Source organism: Oxyura jamaicensis, chromosome 2 (assembly GCF_011077185.1).
Source record: "Oxyura jamaicensis isolate SHBP4307 breed ruddy duck chromosome 2, BPBGC_Ojam_1.0, whole genome shotgun sequence".
NCBI lineage: Eukaryota > Metazoa > Chordata > Aves > Anseriformes > Anatidae > Oxyura > Oxyura jamaicensis.
The window spans coordinates 44,636,834-44,652,191 of NC_048894.1; the positions used below are offsets into that span (position 1 = coordinate 44,636,834).

At 38.4% G+C, this 15,358-nt stretch overlaps 1 protein-coding gene across 1 annotated transcript in view; it reads left to right on the forward strand.

The window, feature by feature from the left end:
• Positions 1 to 15,358, forward strand: part of COL6A6 (collagen type VI alpha 6 chain) — a 52,179-nt gene that overhangs the window by 13,787 nt on the left and 23,034 nt on the right. The window contains exons 9-18 of the mRNA XM_035318618.1: positions 335 to 883; positions 1,384 to 1,974; positions 3,503 to 4,078; positions 8,022 to 8,371; positions 9,579 to 9,657; positions 11,155 to 11,300; positions 11,410 to 11,502; positions 12,991 to 13,044; positions 14,004 to 14,075; positions 14,560 to 14,586. Coding sequence (XP_035174509.1) covers positions 335 to 883; positions 1,384 to 1,974; positions 3,503 to 4,078; positions 8,022 to 8,371; positions 9,579 to 9,657; positions 11,155 to 11,300; positions 11,410 to 11,502; positions 12,991 to 13,044; positions 14,004 to 14,075; positions 14,560 to 14,586 — 2,537 coding nt within the window. The remainder of the gene's footprint in view (positions 1 to 334; positions 884 to 1,383; positions 1,975 to 3,502; positions 4,079 to 8,021; positions 8,372 to 9,578; positions 9,658 to 11,154; positions 11,301 to 11,409; positions 11,503 to 12,990; positions 13,045 to 14,003; positions 14,076 to 14,559; positions 14,587 to 15,358) is intronic.

Below are 15,358 nucleotides of genomic sequence, written 5' to 3' on the forward strand. Positions count from 1 at the left end.
TGCAAACTACTCTTTATCCAGGGATTGTGTATGTCTCTTTCTGCACCACATAATCGCTTGGAGGAAAGCGGATATATGAAGTAGCAGAATTCTTTCTCTTGAAGCTGAGGGATGAACAAAGGCATCTCTAGCACTCTCCAGCCTTTGTTTACATGTTAGCTGTTAAGCCTCCAGTTCACCTTCTGCAGTCAGTTATTTTTTGACAGATCTGCTGACAACATCTATCTTCCCATTCTGTCATTTACTGGCTTTTGGGTTTTGATCCAGTTAAAATGTTAAAAGTGCAGGTGAGAAGAGATTTGTGATTTTAGTCTTTTTTTTTTTTTTTCCTTAGTCTGTAAAAACGTGAAAGCTGATGTTGTTTTCCTTGTGGATGGCTCAGAGAGTGTCCGTGCAGATGGGTTTCAGAAGGTAAAGGATTTCATGCAGTCATTTGTGAACAACATAAATGTTGGGCTTGATAATGTTCGAATTGGCGTGCTTCAGTTCAGCACTAAATTGAGAGAAGAGTTCCAGCTTGACAGATATAACACTGCAGCTGATATGCAGGGAGCCATTCAGAAAATGAAGCAGATTAAATCAGGAACACTGACTGGGAAAGCACTGACCCTTGCTGCCTCTTACTTTGATCAACTTAGAGGAGGACGTCCTGAATTGAAACAATACCTAATAGTGATCACTGATGGGGAAGCCCACGATTCTGTAAAAAAACCAGCAAGGGCCATACGGAAGAAAGGTGTAACTATATTTGCTATCGACATGCTCTATGCGAACAATTCCCAGCTTTTGGAGATTACTGGCAGTCAAGACAAAGTGTTCTTTGAGAATGACATTATCAGCTTACAAGAGAAGATTCTCTTTGAAATTTGTAATCAACAGAATTGTAAGTAGTGATGATATCCATCTCTGTATTTTTTTTTTTTTCTTCCTGTTAATTCTCTGTAAGGCAAGATTTTGTTTTCCATGTTCATGGTATGATATACAGCTCTGTTCTCTATAATGATACACAGTGGCAGTGGAGTTAAATGCAGTATAAGAACATAGACTTGTTCTTTTTATAGGGTGCAATCTCATTCTTTTTCTTATGGGAAGGTAGGTAAATATTTCCCCTTCTTTAAGGAAGGCACCCAAGCTTTTGCTTTCAGGCTTCTGCAGAGTCTTTGCACTTTAAGGTTACAGCTGGAACATGGAAACAAAAGTCCCCATGCAGAGGGTTGAAGGAGAGAAAGAGGTGAGGGAGAGAGACAGAATTATAACCTTGTTTCTTTGTTTCTTCTGTTTTCTATAATATTGTGCAAGAAAAGGGCTGAGGGAGAGAGAGAGAATTATAACCTTGTTTAACCTTTTTTTTTTTTTTTTTTTTTTTTTTTTTTCTGTTTCCAGTAATGGAGTGCAAGAAAGCAGAAGTAGCTGATATCATCTTTGTAGTGCATGGATCATCTGATGTTACAGACCTGCAGTTCAAAAATGTGCATCGTCTTATAGAAGCAGTAGTTGATGCCTCAGTGGTTGAGGAGAACAAAGTTCAGTTTGGTGTTATGGTCTATAGCTCTGCACCAGAGGTGTCCTTCTTGTTGAATGCACGTGCCTCCAAGTCTCAGATTAGAAAAAAAATACTCAACTTGAAGCCTCTGCCAGGCAAGCCCTTTACTGCAAGAGCTTTGAACTTTGCCAGGCAGAGATTTGGTGTGAACTATGGTGGACGTCCATCGTCTCCTGCTGTCACTAGGATCCTTGTTCTTATTACTGATGAACCAACTGTACCATCAGATAAAGCCAACCTTCCCATGGCCATAAAAGCTTTGAAGGAAGATGAAATCAACTTAATTGCTGTTGGAATAAGCAAAGAAAGCAGAGAAGAACTTAAAGAGATTACTGGAAATCAAGAAAGATTATTCTTTGCACAGAACTATGATGCACTGGAAAGCATACATAAAAACCTTACTCAAATTGTATGTGAGAAATCTAAGCCAGGTAAAGGATACTTATGAATAGATCTACCAGGTCTTTTTCTACAACTGATGCAGGCTGTTAAAAGCAAAGATCAGTGTTAAATATATTTTGTGGACATAATAGGAGGATAAGTGGAAAAGTCTGGTGACAGTTCTCTGCTTAAAATGCAGCACACATTAAATGCAATCTCAAAAAATATCTTCTACTGATGGGCTTCCATCAGCTATTTTCAAGAGGCTGCTTACACTGATGAATGGAGGCAGATTTCTTCTAAGTCCTAGCAACTAATTTTCATTAACACAAAGCAGTTCTCTACACTTGAGCAGTGCCCTGGCTCCCGCATATATTGAGTCCATTCTCTCCTGAAGCCCCTGTTTCTCTGTGTTCCGTTCTACTCTTCTTTCCCTCATTTTCTGTCTAGAAGATAAGTAGTTTACAGTCAGTGTCTTTAGTTTATTGTTAAAGCTTCATTAAAAGTGAGATGGTGTTTATCCCTGCATATATTCTGTTATGGGGCACAGTTGACTATTTTTGATCTGTGCATGGAAAAGTGGTTGATGATAGATTTACTCCTTAAAGGCAAAGAGTTTCCACTCCTCTCCACTCATTTCCCTTTTCTGATTTCTTTCTTGTAGTCACCCAAATCAGTAAGATTTTGTGCAGTGATGCCTTCTGCATTCCCTCAAGTGTTAGGATGGATATGATACAACATTCAGATGGTACACTGTTAGGTCCCAGCAAGGGAAAGCTATTGTAATCAAACTTTTGCTTTATTCTGTGTGGGAAAAAATGTAAAGGACACAAATTGTAGTGCTTCCAGGGTAAAGACAGGCATCATGGCTATGCTGGAAGGGTAAACTTCCCGCTAATCAGGCAGACCAGCTCAATAATTGTCCATGATGGCTTGAAAGATGGCTTGTTGTCCATCCTTTTTTCTTGCTGCACAACAAACAGTATCAGGTTCTCTCTACTAAGCAATTAGATCCAGTGAAATACATCTCTGACACCTTGAATAGAAGCTGCCAATAAATATGCAGGGGAACTCTGCTTAGGCAATGAAAATGACAGGCAAGAAATTTCTCCACTTCAGGGAGAAACTTTCTCCACAGAAGTCATGCAGTTCAAGTGCTTTTTCCCCATAGCGGCCTTTCAGGTACCAAGAGAGGATGAATATTTTGAGTGAGGTAGTTATACTGATTTAATTTTATTGGTAGGTAAATTCTGACATTCCTCAGCTGAGGGATTGACAGTGGTTGCAAGTTCTGTTTTGTTATGACTCCCCCAGCCAGTCTTTTAGCTGATATGTAGAGAACTGTTTTCTTCTGCAAGTTAATGCTGGGAAAAGATGAATTTTTGTTTATGCATGGAAGTCCATAGGGTTGAAGGTAGATGATGGATAGATGATGTCCTTGCATGACCTCTCTGTGAACAGCTTTTGTGAGTAAAGGCTTACACTGAAGAGAAAAAGGAAAAAGTTAAACAATGCCAGAATTATGTTCCTCACTAATTTTGCTGTTGTTTTGTGTTCCTTCCCTGCTTTTTCCCTAAGTTTGCAGTGAACAAGTGGCAGACCTGATGTTCTTGATGGATGGATCAGAAAGCATATCAAAAAGTGACTTTTCTGTCATGAAGACCTTCATGAAGGAAGTTTTGGACAGCTTTGTTATTTCTAGGAACAAAGTACATGTTGGGGTAGTCCAATACAGCGAAGAACCCCAGAAAGAATTTTCTCTTAATGAGTTCTATAATGACATCATCATAAAGGAACGCATCGACAGAATCAAACAACTGAAATCTTCTACATACACTGGGAAAGCGCTGAGGTTTGTTCATAGTCTTTTTGAGCCTGCCCACGGAGGCCGCAAGAAGAGAGGAGTTTCACAGAACCTCGTTGTGATTACAGATGGGCAATCTCTTGACAATGTGGAGGATGCAGCAGTGGCTTTGAGAAATGATGGGATACATGTCTTTGCAGTTGGCGTAGGGATTATAAATGCCTTTGAACTGCTTCGAATAGCTGGTGATGCAAAGAGAGTGTTCACAGTGGAGAACTTTGATGCCCTGAAAACCATTGAGAGGAGTGTTGTCAATGAGCTCTGTGAATGCAGAGATGATCCTATCCCGGGTAAGCAATGTAAATGGTTTTTGGGTATATAACGGTAAATATCTACATGGCTGCATGCAGTCCCTGACAAAATTACCAAAGCTATCTGGGAAGCAATGCAGCTGTTTTACCAAAGAGCTCTGCTCAGGTTACTCAGTTTTGTAACTTTCTAAATTTGCACTTTCTTCAGTCAAGAACGATTATGCTTTTTGCTATACAGTTTCTGAGGTGAAACAGTGCTTCGCATCTGGCATTCACATTCATAGCTCCTCAGTGTCTAAAAGGAGACAGAGAAGACATGCTCTCAATATCCTAATCACACCAAAAGAAAAAAAAAAAAAATACAGTTTGGTGATATTTGTAAAGGAGCCTTTCAAAAAAAACTAATTTTGTCATGTACAGCTTTCCATGACCATTCCAAAGGGACTGTCAGTAGCAGCTGTTGACGAAAGTCCTACACCGGCCCTGTTGAGAAGGGGGTGTGGGAAAATCCGTCCTTGGTTATGTGGGAGGTATTGGCATGGTGTAAGCAGCAAGTTCACCGTAATGCTGAGATGATACCCAAAAGCTTCCCCTACATAAGAAACAGGAGGCAATATTTCCTACTACATCTAATTGGTGGCAACAGTAGATTAGATGCCCTTCCAGGGATGCTGCACAGCCTGAGACGCTCTCAGCCCCAAAGAAAACAAAAGGTTCAGTTGTGCCTTTGATTAATGTAGCAACTTTTAACAGATGTTGGATGCTGTTTTTGTATCTGAGTTTATTCTAACATGGTGCTGCAGTATCAGTCACCTAGTCACGGGAAGATGGAGGCAGAAAACCCACAAAATTGTTCTTTAAAATTTTGTGCTCAGGCCAGTTATACAGAAGGATAATACTGTAGATGTCTGTTAAATTACAATAGAAAAAGGTGGCAAATGACGAATCAAAAAGACGAATTTTCTTCCACTGAAGGTAAAGAAGGGACCTACTGGGGTGTAAATGGATGAGATTGATTAGGGACAGCAGGAAGAAAATGTGCTGGAGCAGTTCTCTTTCTGTGATCCCATTCTTAAAGGGACTGTGATTGTCCTTAAAGCTCCTTGTCTCCCCTGCATGTTTACCATAGAGGTAACATTTTACATGAGTCAGATACATGCTGTTTATTGTCTTTGTTATATCATAGAACTGATAATACCTAGCTCTCCAGGTTTAATTCTCCTAGTGATCAGACACTCACTGTGAGGAAGGCATACTGTGATGACCACACTGCTTGTCTAAGGCTGTTTGTAACAACAGTTAAACAAATAGAAATAACTTCACAAAAACATGGAGCAAATAAAGGTAACTCTGCTGCACCCTGGGCTCAAGAGATCTTAAACACAGCAAAATTGGCTGATACTTGCTGGAATGGTGGGGTCCAAAAAAAGAGTTGGATCTTCCCTCCCAAAGCCAGAAGCTGCTCTCTATGTTAATGCCATCTGCTCAGGTGGTTTTCAGAGAGGATAGCCTGGCCTTTATCAGTATGAGCTCTGCGCCCTAACCCCTGTTTTCCCCATCAAAAACAGAGCAAACCTCCACCTGAAAAGGCATCCCCTAGCTCCTGAAAACAAACAAAGGGCTGCTGGGGAAGCAGAGTGCACTGATGTGGAATACCATGACTGAGGCACTAGCATCTCCTGGTGTCTCATGGCCAGAGAACGGGGAGATTTAATGGAAGATGGAACAGTAAACTTAATGTATATATCTACAGGCACACTTTTTAAGTTTAGAAAGAACAAAATTAAGGAAAAAATGTTGGCTCTGATCTTACTGATTTATATGCTTTTAAGTTTTAGATCAGCTTGTCTCATAAACCAATGATGAATGTCTTATGAAGCCTGCATTATCTTGACTGGGAATCTGTTTTCCTGTATTCACTGATCTTCTTTCCCATAACAGTTCTTATTTCCGCTTTCTCTAGTCATCATCTTCTAAACTGCCAGATTTTTAATTTAAAGAACTGCATTCCAGGTATGGAAAGTCAACAGGGGGGAAAAAGATACCTTTGCAGACAAAGATAGGCCAATTTAACAAAGTGGATATGTGTGGGGAGAACAGGTGATTAGGAAAACAAGTTAGCTACACAGAATTATTTAGTCCTGCAAATAAATGGACTATTGGCAGAGTATGGAAGCTGTTTTATGCATTCTCATATGCAATACAACATAACAGAAGTGAATGCTTTACTGCTGTTTTGGTACTGTTTCTGATACATGAGGAGTTTGCAGGTAATGCTTCTAAGAGCTAAGCAGTGTGGATGATCAGGGCTGAACTCGTGAGTCCATGGCTGCCCTTTGCCTTCCCTCCAAAGGATGTGGTTTTAAAAAATAATAGTAATCTCATTTAGAAAACGTATTTTCTGTGTACTGGATGTGAACACATTCTGGAAAAAATATCTTGTAAGTAAGTTTAATGTCCATGGAAATGCCTCATCAGGAAATCCATACACATTTAGAAAAAAATGCTCTTCCTAAGCTGATGGTGGCCTTTGCATTACAGGTGTTCTGTGAATCTTGAAATCAGATGGGCAACCTCACAAACTCTGGTGAAGGGGCATGATTGTGTTGTGTTTGTGTATGTGTGTGTGTAGATATATTTAACTGTTTAAGAAAAATATTTACTTGCTGTGAACTACACAGAAAAGCTGTGTAGATTTCTTATGCTGCTCCAAGACCTGAATGTCATTTGGATTTTGTAGCCATAAAAACTCATTCACCACGACCTTCTACGTTTAAAGATTTTTGTGCTCCTGAGCAGCAAATCACACCCTCTGGGGGTAGTTTGTACCACAAGCATGAATACTGGAGTATAACAATTGTTACTCTGAGCTGAAATTTTCTCAATTTATTTGGTTAAATAGCTGAAACACAATCATCTTTCCCAAGGCTTTTCTCCCTGGTTCTGTAGTGACTAAAACAAATGGGAAAACCAAATTCAATTGCTGTTATTTTCAATTCTACGTATGTGTACTATCTGAATTGCATTCATTCATTGAATATCCTTGGTTCCCCCTACAAACAGAGCTATGAATGACAACACTGCAATGAAATTTTTAAGGAATAATTGCCCATAAGAATTAGCCCGAAGTAGCAAACATGGAAAACAACCTTGTGTCTGATAAGTGGGTGAGCCAGTGGGTGAAGAAGGAACAAAATTAGGGCAAGTGCTGTTTTACGCATAAAACTGCATGTCTCAGACTACCTTGCAGAGATGCAATGTTGGATGGTCATGCATCTAGGGACACAATAAAATCTGGCATAACACATGAAGAATCAAGGTACAGAAGAAATAAGCCAAGTAGCTGGGCTGCTTGACTAGGGCAAGAAATTGCAGGGGAGTAACAGACCACATCACAATATTTGCTGTTATTACCAGGAACTATCCAAGCAACTCTGTAACTGAGGTAGCCCTCACAGCAGCTGTTATTCACGGTGGCTGTCAGATATTGCCTGTAGAGGATACTGCCACTATCACTTTTGTTTCTTCGAAGTGTTGTTCTACGTTTGCATGTAGTATCTGATCCTGTGGCAAAATGATAAAGCACAATTAGCCATCGAGCTTTGCATTGCAATTGGAATATGTATTGTGTATTTTCTGTTGGTAGTAAAGTGTATGGAAAAACTTGCAAGATTAAGCCCTTTGAGGCCATTTGGCAGCTGAAGAAGAGCAGTAAGCTCTTCTTCACTGTTTTGCGGTTTGTGTGTGTACATGTGTCCAGTAATACAGGATCAGGCCTTAGTAGCTGCAAGTTTATGTAGCCCCACTGAAACTGGTGGTCTGATAGGTTTTCAGAAAATATAAAACACCATCTCACTGACTTCGACTTCTGGTTTTAAATTTACCATGTTGATTTTTGTTCCACTCCCACGATCCTGATGAAAGACAAAGTTCATAAATGTTGCATGTTTATAATTTCCTGCTTCCTCTGCTTTCTTCACAGATTGCAATATGGACCTTTCTATAGGAATTGATATTTCAAGGCATACACAGCCAGCATCTTCACTGCTTCTGAAACAGAAATTGCGAACGTTCCTCCCCAATCTTTTATTCCAAATGAAATCACGGCCAAGTGTCTGTTGTAAAGCTGATTTTCCAGTCAACATTAGGTTCAAATTCCAAGTATTGGCACAGGCCAAAAAAATAATCTTTGAGTCTGATTTTGAGGACTACAATGAAGGGATCATCCGGAAGTTCTTAGATGCACAGGCCACAGTGGACACTTACCTGAATGTGGACTTTTTACAGGCAATTCAGGAGAAGTTCTTTAGCGCAACCTCTGCTAAAGTGAAGGTAATTTAATGGTGTGAATATACAAATTGGAAAAATTACATAGTTTAAAGTTTGTTGACTCTGATGCTGACTACCACAGGGAAGCAAAAAAGTAGCTCAGGAATTGGTGGTCTCAAAAGCTTGACGTAATCTCTTCTGAAGTGAAAGGAATCTTTCCATTTAAGTGAAAAAAAAAAAAAATTCACTGGAATGTTTCAGGATCCTTGCCTTGACAGTTTACTTTTAATGAGGTGCTGACTCAGTAATGCACTGGGCATGTTGTGTAGTAGCTGTCTGAATGTTTTCAGTTGCTAAGGCCTCTGTTGAGAAACACCTGATTGAGGAAAGACACATTTGCCCTTGTAAGGGCAAATACATCTGAAGAGGAGACCGAGGGGTGACCTAATTAACGTTTATAAATATGTAAATGGTAAGTGTCAGGAGGATGGAGCCAGGCTCTTCTCGGTGACATCCAATGGTAGGACAAGGGGTGCAAGCTGGAACATAGGAGGTTCCACTTAAATATGAGACAAAACTTTTTTATGGTGAGGGTGTCAGAGCACTGGAACAGGCTGCCCAGGGGGGTTGTGGAGTCTCCTTCTCTAGTGACTTTCAAAATCCACCTGGACACATTCCTGTATGACATGATTTAGGTGTTCCTGCTCCGGCAGAGGGATTGGACTAGATGATCTTTCAAGGTCCCTTCCAATCCCTAATATTCTGTGATTCTGTGGTATGGGACATCCCTCTAGCCAGTTGGGGGTCATCTGTCCTGGCTGTTACCCAGAGATGATTCAGTAGATGCAGCTCAGATGGCATCCAACTAAAGGTGATCCTGCGGAAAAGAAAATCTTTGCTTCTTCAAACTTCTTTTCCACATTCACATATAGGAGACCTCCTCTGACATCAGCAAAAACTCTTCATTGTTTAAGTCACAGCAGAGCTGGTCTTCTTGCTAGCATACTAAGAAAATGACAGATATAATACAATAATAGCAATGCTAAGAAATGGGTGGCAAGACAGATCCCTCACATAGGAGTGCTGTCAGAGAAAAGAGTGTTTTGTATTCTTCTCCTTGCTCTTTTTTCACCATGCATGTTTTAGGTCTACCACGAAGTAGTGGAATTTGAAATACCTGGTAGTCAGTTTTTAATGCAGACTGTACTTTTCACACTGACACAGCTTTTAATATCTTTAAGTGATCCAGCGTTATTCCCTTTCCTGACAGGTTCTGTTAGTGTTTTCAGATGGACTGGACGATTCACTGGAAGATCTCAGAAAAGCAGCCAATTCCTTTTACTCCAAAGGTATTAGAGCATATCAATGCTCTGGCCTCCTACTGACACATGAACCAATGTATTGTTCTGCCACTACAACTTTCCTAAATAACATGACTCTCCACATTGAGGGTATTCCTTGGAAGTCACTGGGAGAGTGTTTGCTTCTCCATGTGTATCAATGTTTGTGATGTTCAGAACTATTATCCATTCTAGGGTATTTGCATGGGGTTTTTCATCTTTAGTTGTACTCTTGAGCTAATATTTTAATGTAGTAAATGAAGACTGTTTTCTATTATTATTATTTATTATTTTAAACTACAGATTTTTTTTTCTGTGTTTGACCTATGTCAAAATATTCTGCACTACTGATCTAAAGTGGAAATAAAGCAGAGGCTGGTTCTAAGCATAGGGTTGACACTTAGCTTCTGGAAGTACTTCAGGATGAATTCCACTGCAGAAAATTACTCTTTCAGTGCAAGATACCTTCCTTTTATTGTGTTTCTTTGGCTTGTACTTTTCTGTAGCTTTGCCATCAAACAGAGGCTGTTGGTTAGAACCTTTTCTGTCACACCACTGCATATTCCAAGATTCCCACTGCCTTAAATGCAAGTGGTAGAAAGAGTAGAAAGTGATGAAAAAAGATTTCCACCTAAGAGGAGGGTAGAGATTTCCTCAGAGAAATAGCATTTGAGGAAAGGAAAAACTGACCTCACTTCATTCTACTGTAAGATAGGCCAAAGATATATCTAAGAAGATACATATAAGAAGAAAATGTTAATGACTTTAATGATTTTAATGACATTTTTGAATGATTAAAATTTTAATGACTTTAATGATTTTAATGAAAATTTTTAATGATTAAAATGCGTGATGTAAAATACAATATAATTCTCTTGTGACCTAAAGAGGAATCCTGACTTTATTTGTCAGCAGGAAAGGTTAAATAAATGGAAGCTGAGGAACCCTGAAATCAATTTGTATGAATATGTAATTCAGTAGGTAAAGGTAGACAGATCATCTGAGACTGGCCTCCAGCTGAAGAAATGACTTGAACAAGCTTTAGTTCCCTCTTCCCACTGTTATCCCTATGAACCATTCCATTCATGGGTTGATAGATATTTGAAGAAACACTTCCAGGGTGCAGAGGGCCTGAGATTTTCCTGCTTCAGCAGCTAGAGTAGTCCCTCTTACTGACAGATGTAGTGCCAGGTGTTAGACCCAAATCTGTCTTCTGCAGAAGAGAAGAGTTTTACATTTCCCTTTGGAAACTGAGGTTAGATCTTGAGCAGAAGTAGCAGTTCAGTCTATCAGCTGGGAGAGAAGTTAACTGGAAAATAACTAGTCTTAATTTTTGTCTCATATGTTGGTCTCAATGGCTTGATTTCTTTCAACATGCTATAAAATTTAAGTTTTAGAGAATTGCTGTTATTCATAGAGAATTGCTATCATTCATTAACCATCATGTTGTTGGTTACATAATATAGTTCAGGCATTCACAAACTTTAATCTGTGCTTATGTTGAAGGCCTTGATGCACTTCTATTAGTTGGTCTGGACAATACACAGAACTTGACTGAACTTCGAGAAATAGAGTTTGGCAGAGGTTTTGAAAAAAACAAACCTCTGAGTATTGAATTTGCGGATATTGCACGCATCTTGCAGAACAACCTTGTAAGTCTTTTTGTGATCTAAACAAAATGGGGGAAACAATATATATTGTTTTCTTTTTATTTTGCAATCAACTTTACACAAATGCTATGTTGCTTGCTCTTTTTTTCAGGATACTGTTGCAGAAAGAAAATGCTGTGATGTTTTTTGTAAATGCCTTGGAGAAATAGGTGAAAAAGGTGCCCAGGGAATTCCTGGAAGCAAGGTAGGAGAGCTGCGCAGATGCTACATCAGAATTTCTTTATTATTTCAAGGTTTATTTGTGTTTTGTGGTCATTTGAAGCATGCATGCAGGTGCCCACAGCCCTTGCCCTTAGGATAGATGAAGAAGAAACATGCAGTGTGATCATTTGTCTGCTGTGTGTTCCTATTGCAAAATTATTTTTGTAGTGAAAATCATTCAGACACATAAAAGTCTTTAAGCAATCTTCTTTGAAGAATTCATCAGAAAGTAGAGAGAGATTTCAAAATGAGAGATTTCTGATTAACTGAGAGCCTTTTTAGCTAACTGTGAATAATAAACTTCCAGTTGCCAACCTAAAAGTAGAAAATAATAATTCTTCAGTAGATGTGAACTTCATCCTTTTGTGTGTTCTGGTTATTCTGAATATACTCTACTGTAAGTTTCTCCTGATCAATACAGCACTAATTTACAGTGTTTCCTTTTAGCTTTTATATTGTCTCCTTTATTGTTCATTTTAAATGTTGCAGTTTTTACCACTTCTACAGCATAATAGTAGACGTCATTATTAAGGATTTTGGTATATGTAGTTTCCATTTGTCTTCTGTTCTTTTCATTCCATTACTTCTGCTTATTCCAGTACCACACTAAATAACTTGTATTTCTGGTTTACACTCTTCAATTACCTGGTTTCAGTTAAATCCATTTTTGGTTATCTCTTAGCAAGGGTATAGTCTTGCAATAAGTATTCATAAAACAGTTTACCAATCTCTTCTATTAGTCTTGTTGATATTCTTACACCTGCTTTATTGAAATGTCTGGATTATAGTGCTCAGACAAAGCAGTATTCAGAATGTACATGTAGTTGTGTTGCAGGTAGACAGGCATGATGCCTTGGGTTGCACAACTTACAACATTAAAAGCACATTCTTGCAGCACAAATTTGTCTCATTCTTGTTCATTTTCATTCCTAGAAATTCTGCCTGTTCTAATTTCTCTGAGATATATATATATATTAACCTAAGGATATGATGTTTGCATCACTTCAAATACAAAGTCGCAATATTCCTAAAGTCTTTGTAAGGTATTGAAAAACCTTTGTCCTAACAAATTTCCACTTCCTTATATTTTCCATTTCACCTTTGAATTTCATTACTGTATAATATTTCCATGTCAAAATCACAAAGGAAGATACTTAGTTTGATCAAAAACAATCAGCTGTGTTAACTCATTAATTAGTTTCATGAAGTAGTATACTGAACTCTTATATTGGACATAGTTGCACTGTTTTTTTATTTTTATTTTTTTTCCCCACAACCATGTGAAGTATTCTGGAATTGTGCAGAGTGGCTGTATAACCGCAATTGGAGAAGCCTACCCTCTCCAACATAACCAGATCTAGTTTCCAAGAAATGTTTTTTATCTGTACGTGCAGACTGATCCAATACTAATGAACCCATGTGCTTGGAGAACTTGAAGAGATAATAATCTCTTATGTTCCCATTTTTTCAGGGAAGTGCCGGTTACAGAGGAATTCCTGGTCATCCTGGGGAGGAAGGTGGGATTGTAAGTAAACTCTTTCCTGCTGCAATCATGTTTGTTGGTGCCTAAATCTGCCTGCATTTACTCATTCATACAGCATCATCAATATTAACCTAAAATGTATTTAAGCAAAGTGTATCTTAAGGTAAATATATGGACTTAATTCTCTATGTATCTGTACTTCAACATAATAACGAATAGCTTTTAACGCAAGAACAGAATCGGTTAGAAAGAATCACATAACAGCATCTTATGTGTTATATTTTTGAGAAATATATATGATCATTTTCCGTGACAGACTCTAGCCAGATTGTGTCATAATCTCGGAGCCATCTCTTCCCTTCTTAGCATGACTGAATATCTTATAACTGGGTAACAAAATTAAATTTTGTAGTGTTTTGGTGACGTTCTAAATCCTTTGCAGTGTGCTGTTCCTTTCATAGAATTCAGCATAATGTACATATGCCAAAGTACAGTCCCCTGGGAGTATTTCTTCTTCTGCTGTCTAAAAATAAACAAAAATCCTATGAAGAATAAGTAACTTCCTTAGCATTAAAAGCACAGAACTAGGTTTACAGCACTGCACCCATTACATGAATGTCACTCCTAACTACAGGTGAGAAGCCCGCAAAACAAGAACAAGCCAAGGATTTATCTCTGTACCTAATTGTAAAGTCTGCATTGGAGTAGTTTCAATTCTTACAATAGATTGGTCAGCCTGAATTTGCCTTTGGCAAAACTACCTAGGGCAAGCCAACCCCCTGTTAAGAGGAAGACAGTAATGGTAATGGAGAAGAGCAGTTGTCATCTAGGATTATCAAGAAACTGCATTGGGATGGTGGTTTAACAATTTCTTTGGAAATCACTTGTAACTAGTTTCTACAGAAAATTTCCACAGAAATATTTAAGATACATTATTTCATGATATAACTGGTAACAATCTTCGTATGGATGAATTTTAATGTTCCCTTTTGCTTCTTAAGGGGGGCAGAGGTCCAATTGGTTTCAATGGGACTCGAGGAGACAGGGGATGTACAGGTGCCAGAGGCCTAAAGGCAAGTATGTCACTTAGAAGCATTTCCTCATCTTGTTTTCCACAAAACTGTTTTTTGTACTGTGCTGTCTTCCTGAGGTATGGATGGAGAGCAAGACCTCCAGCTGCAAGAACAGACAATTTTTGCTGTCTCAAAAGAACTTTTTGAGAGGTACTTTGTATATTCAAAGTCTGGTCAAATGGCATGGGATTTTGCTGACTCAATAATTGCCAATGTCTTTACTATCACAAACTCCAGACCGGCTGAAGGTAAAACTACTAAGCTTTACAGAATGAGAATGAAAATGAAGGCTGTACCATCTTCCTACAGGAAGGGGGTCAATCCCCTGTGTGGAAGGAAGGGAATGGTTTCCAATAGGGGTTACAAATACTGAGCCCATCTGGCCTCTGCATAGCAAACTTGTGTCCTACTTCTGAAGCTTGACTTCAAAAATAAAAATAAAAAGTTGACACCAAATTTCATTCATGTTTATTTTCAATTTCAGGGCTACAGAGGTTATCAGGGAAGTCAGGTATGTGTTTTCATGTGTAATTTTCTTTCAGGACAACTATGCTCTGCTTCATTTTATTTCATTATTTGTAAGATAAACACTTTAGCAAGGAAGGAGTAGCATAAAAAGCTTAGAGTATTTAATATACTATTGACATAACTGTATAAGAGTGGATTTAAGTATGAGATGTTAAGTCTTATTTGTATTGAGAGTTTAGGATGGTTGCAGTCATAATTGATTTACTCTAAATGATAAGAAAAGAATTTACTTCCTATTTTAGTCATCTGTCAAAGGAATAATTTAGATCAGCTGAATTTCATATTCTAAATGTTGAAGAAGCAGAGAAGAAAGAGGGCGAAAGACGGACTGATATTTATTGCGGATTTAGGCAGTATTTTTCAGTCGTTATTGACACTTTTTCAATATCCAAACTTCTTTTCAGCTATTTTTGTCACTCACTGATATTGCAACTCTACTTATTTAGCCTTTCAAACATACCTATTCATCAAAGAGAGATTGTTAACAATTTGTTAATAAAAAGTGAATTCTGGAAGACAGTGGAATTATTAGGTTCCAAGCTAGAGCAGTTAAATTGTATGACATGCTTTCATGACAAAAACACTCATAGAAAAGATTTAGGAGCCTCAGAGACTCGGAAGACATTTACTTCCATCCTGAGAACCTGCACATGTAAGGAAGTTCTAAAAATGTTTTTTGATACCTCAGCTCTGTTTAAAGTACTGCTCTCTACTGACTTTTAAAATCCTCTTATATATTTTTCTTTCCTATTCCA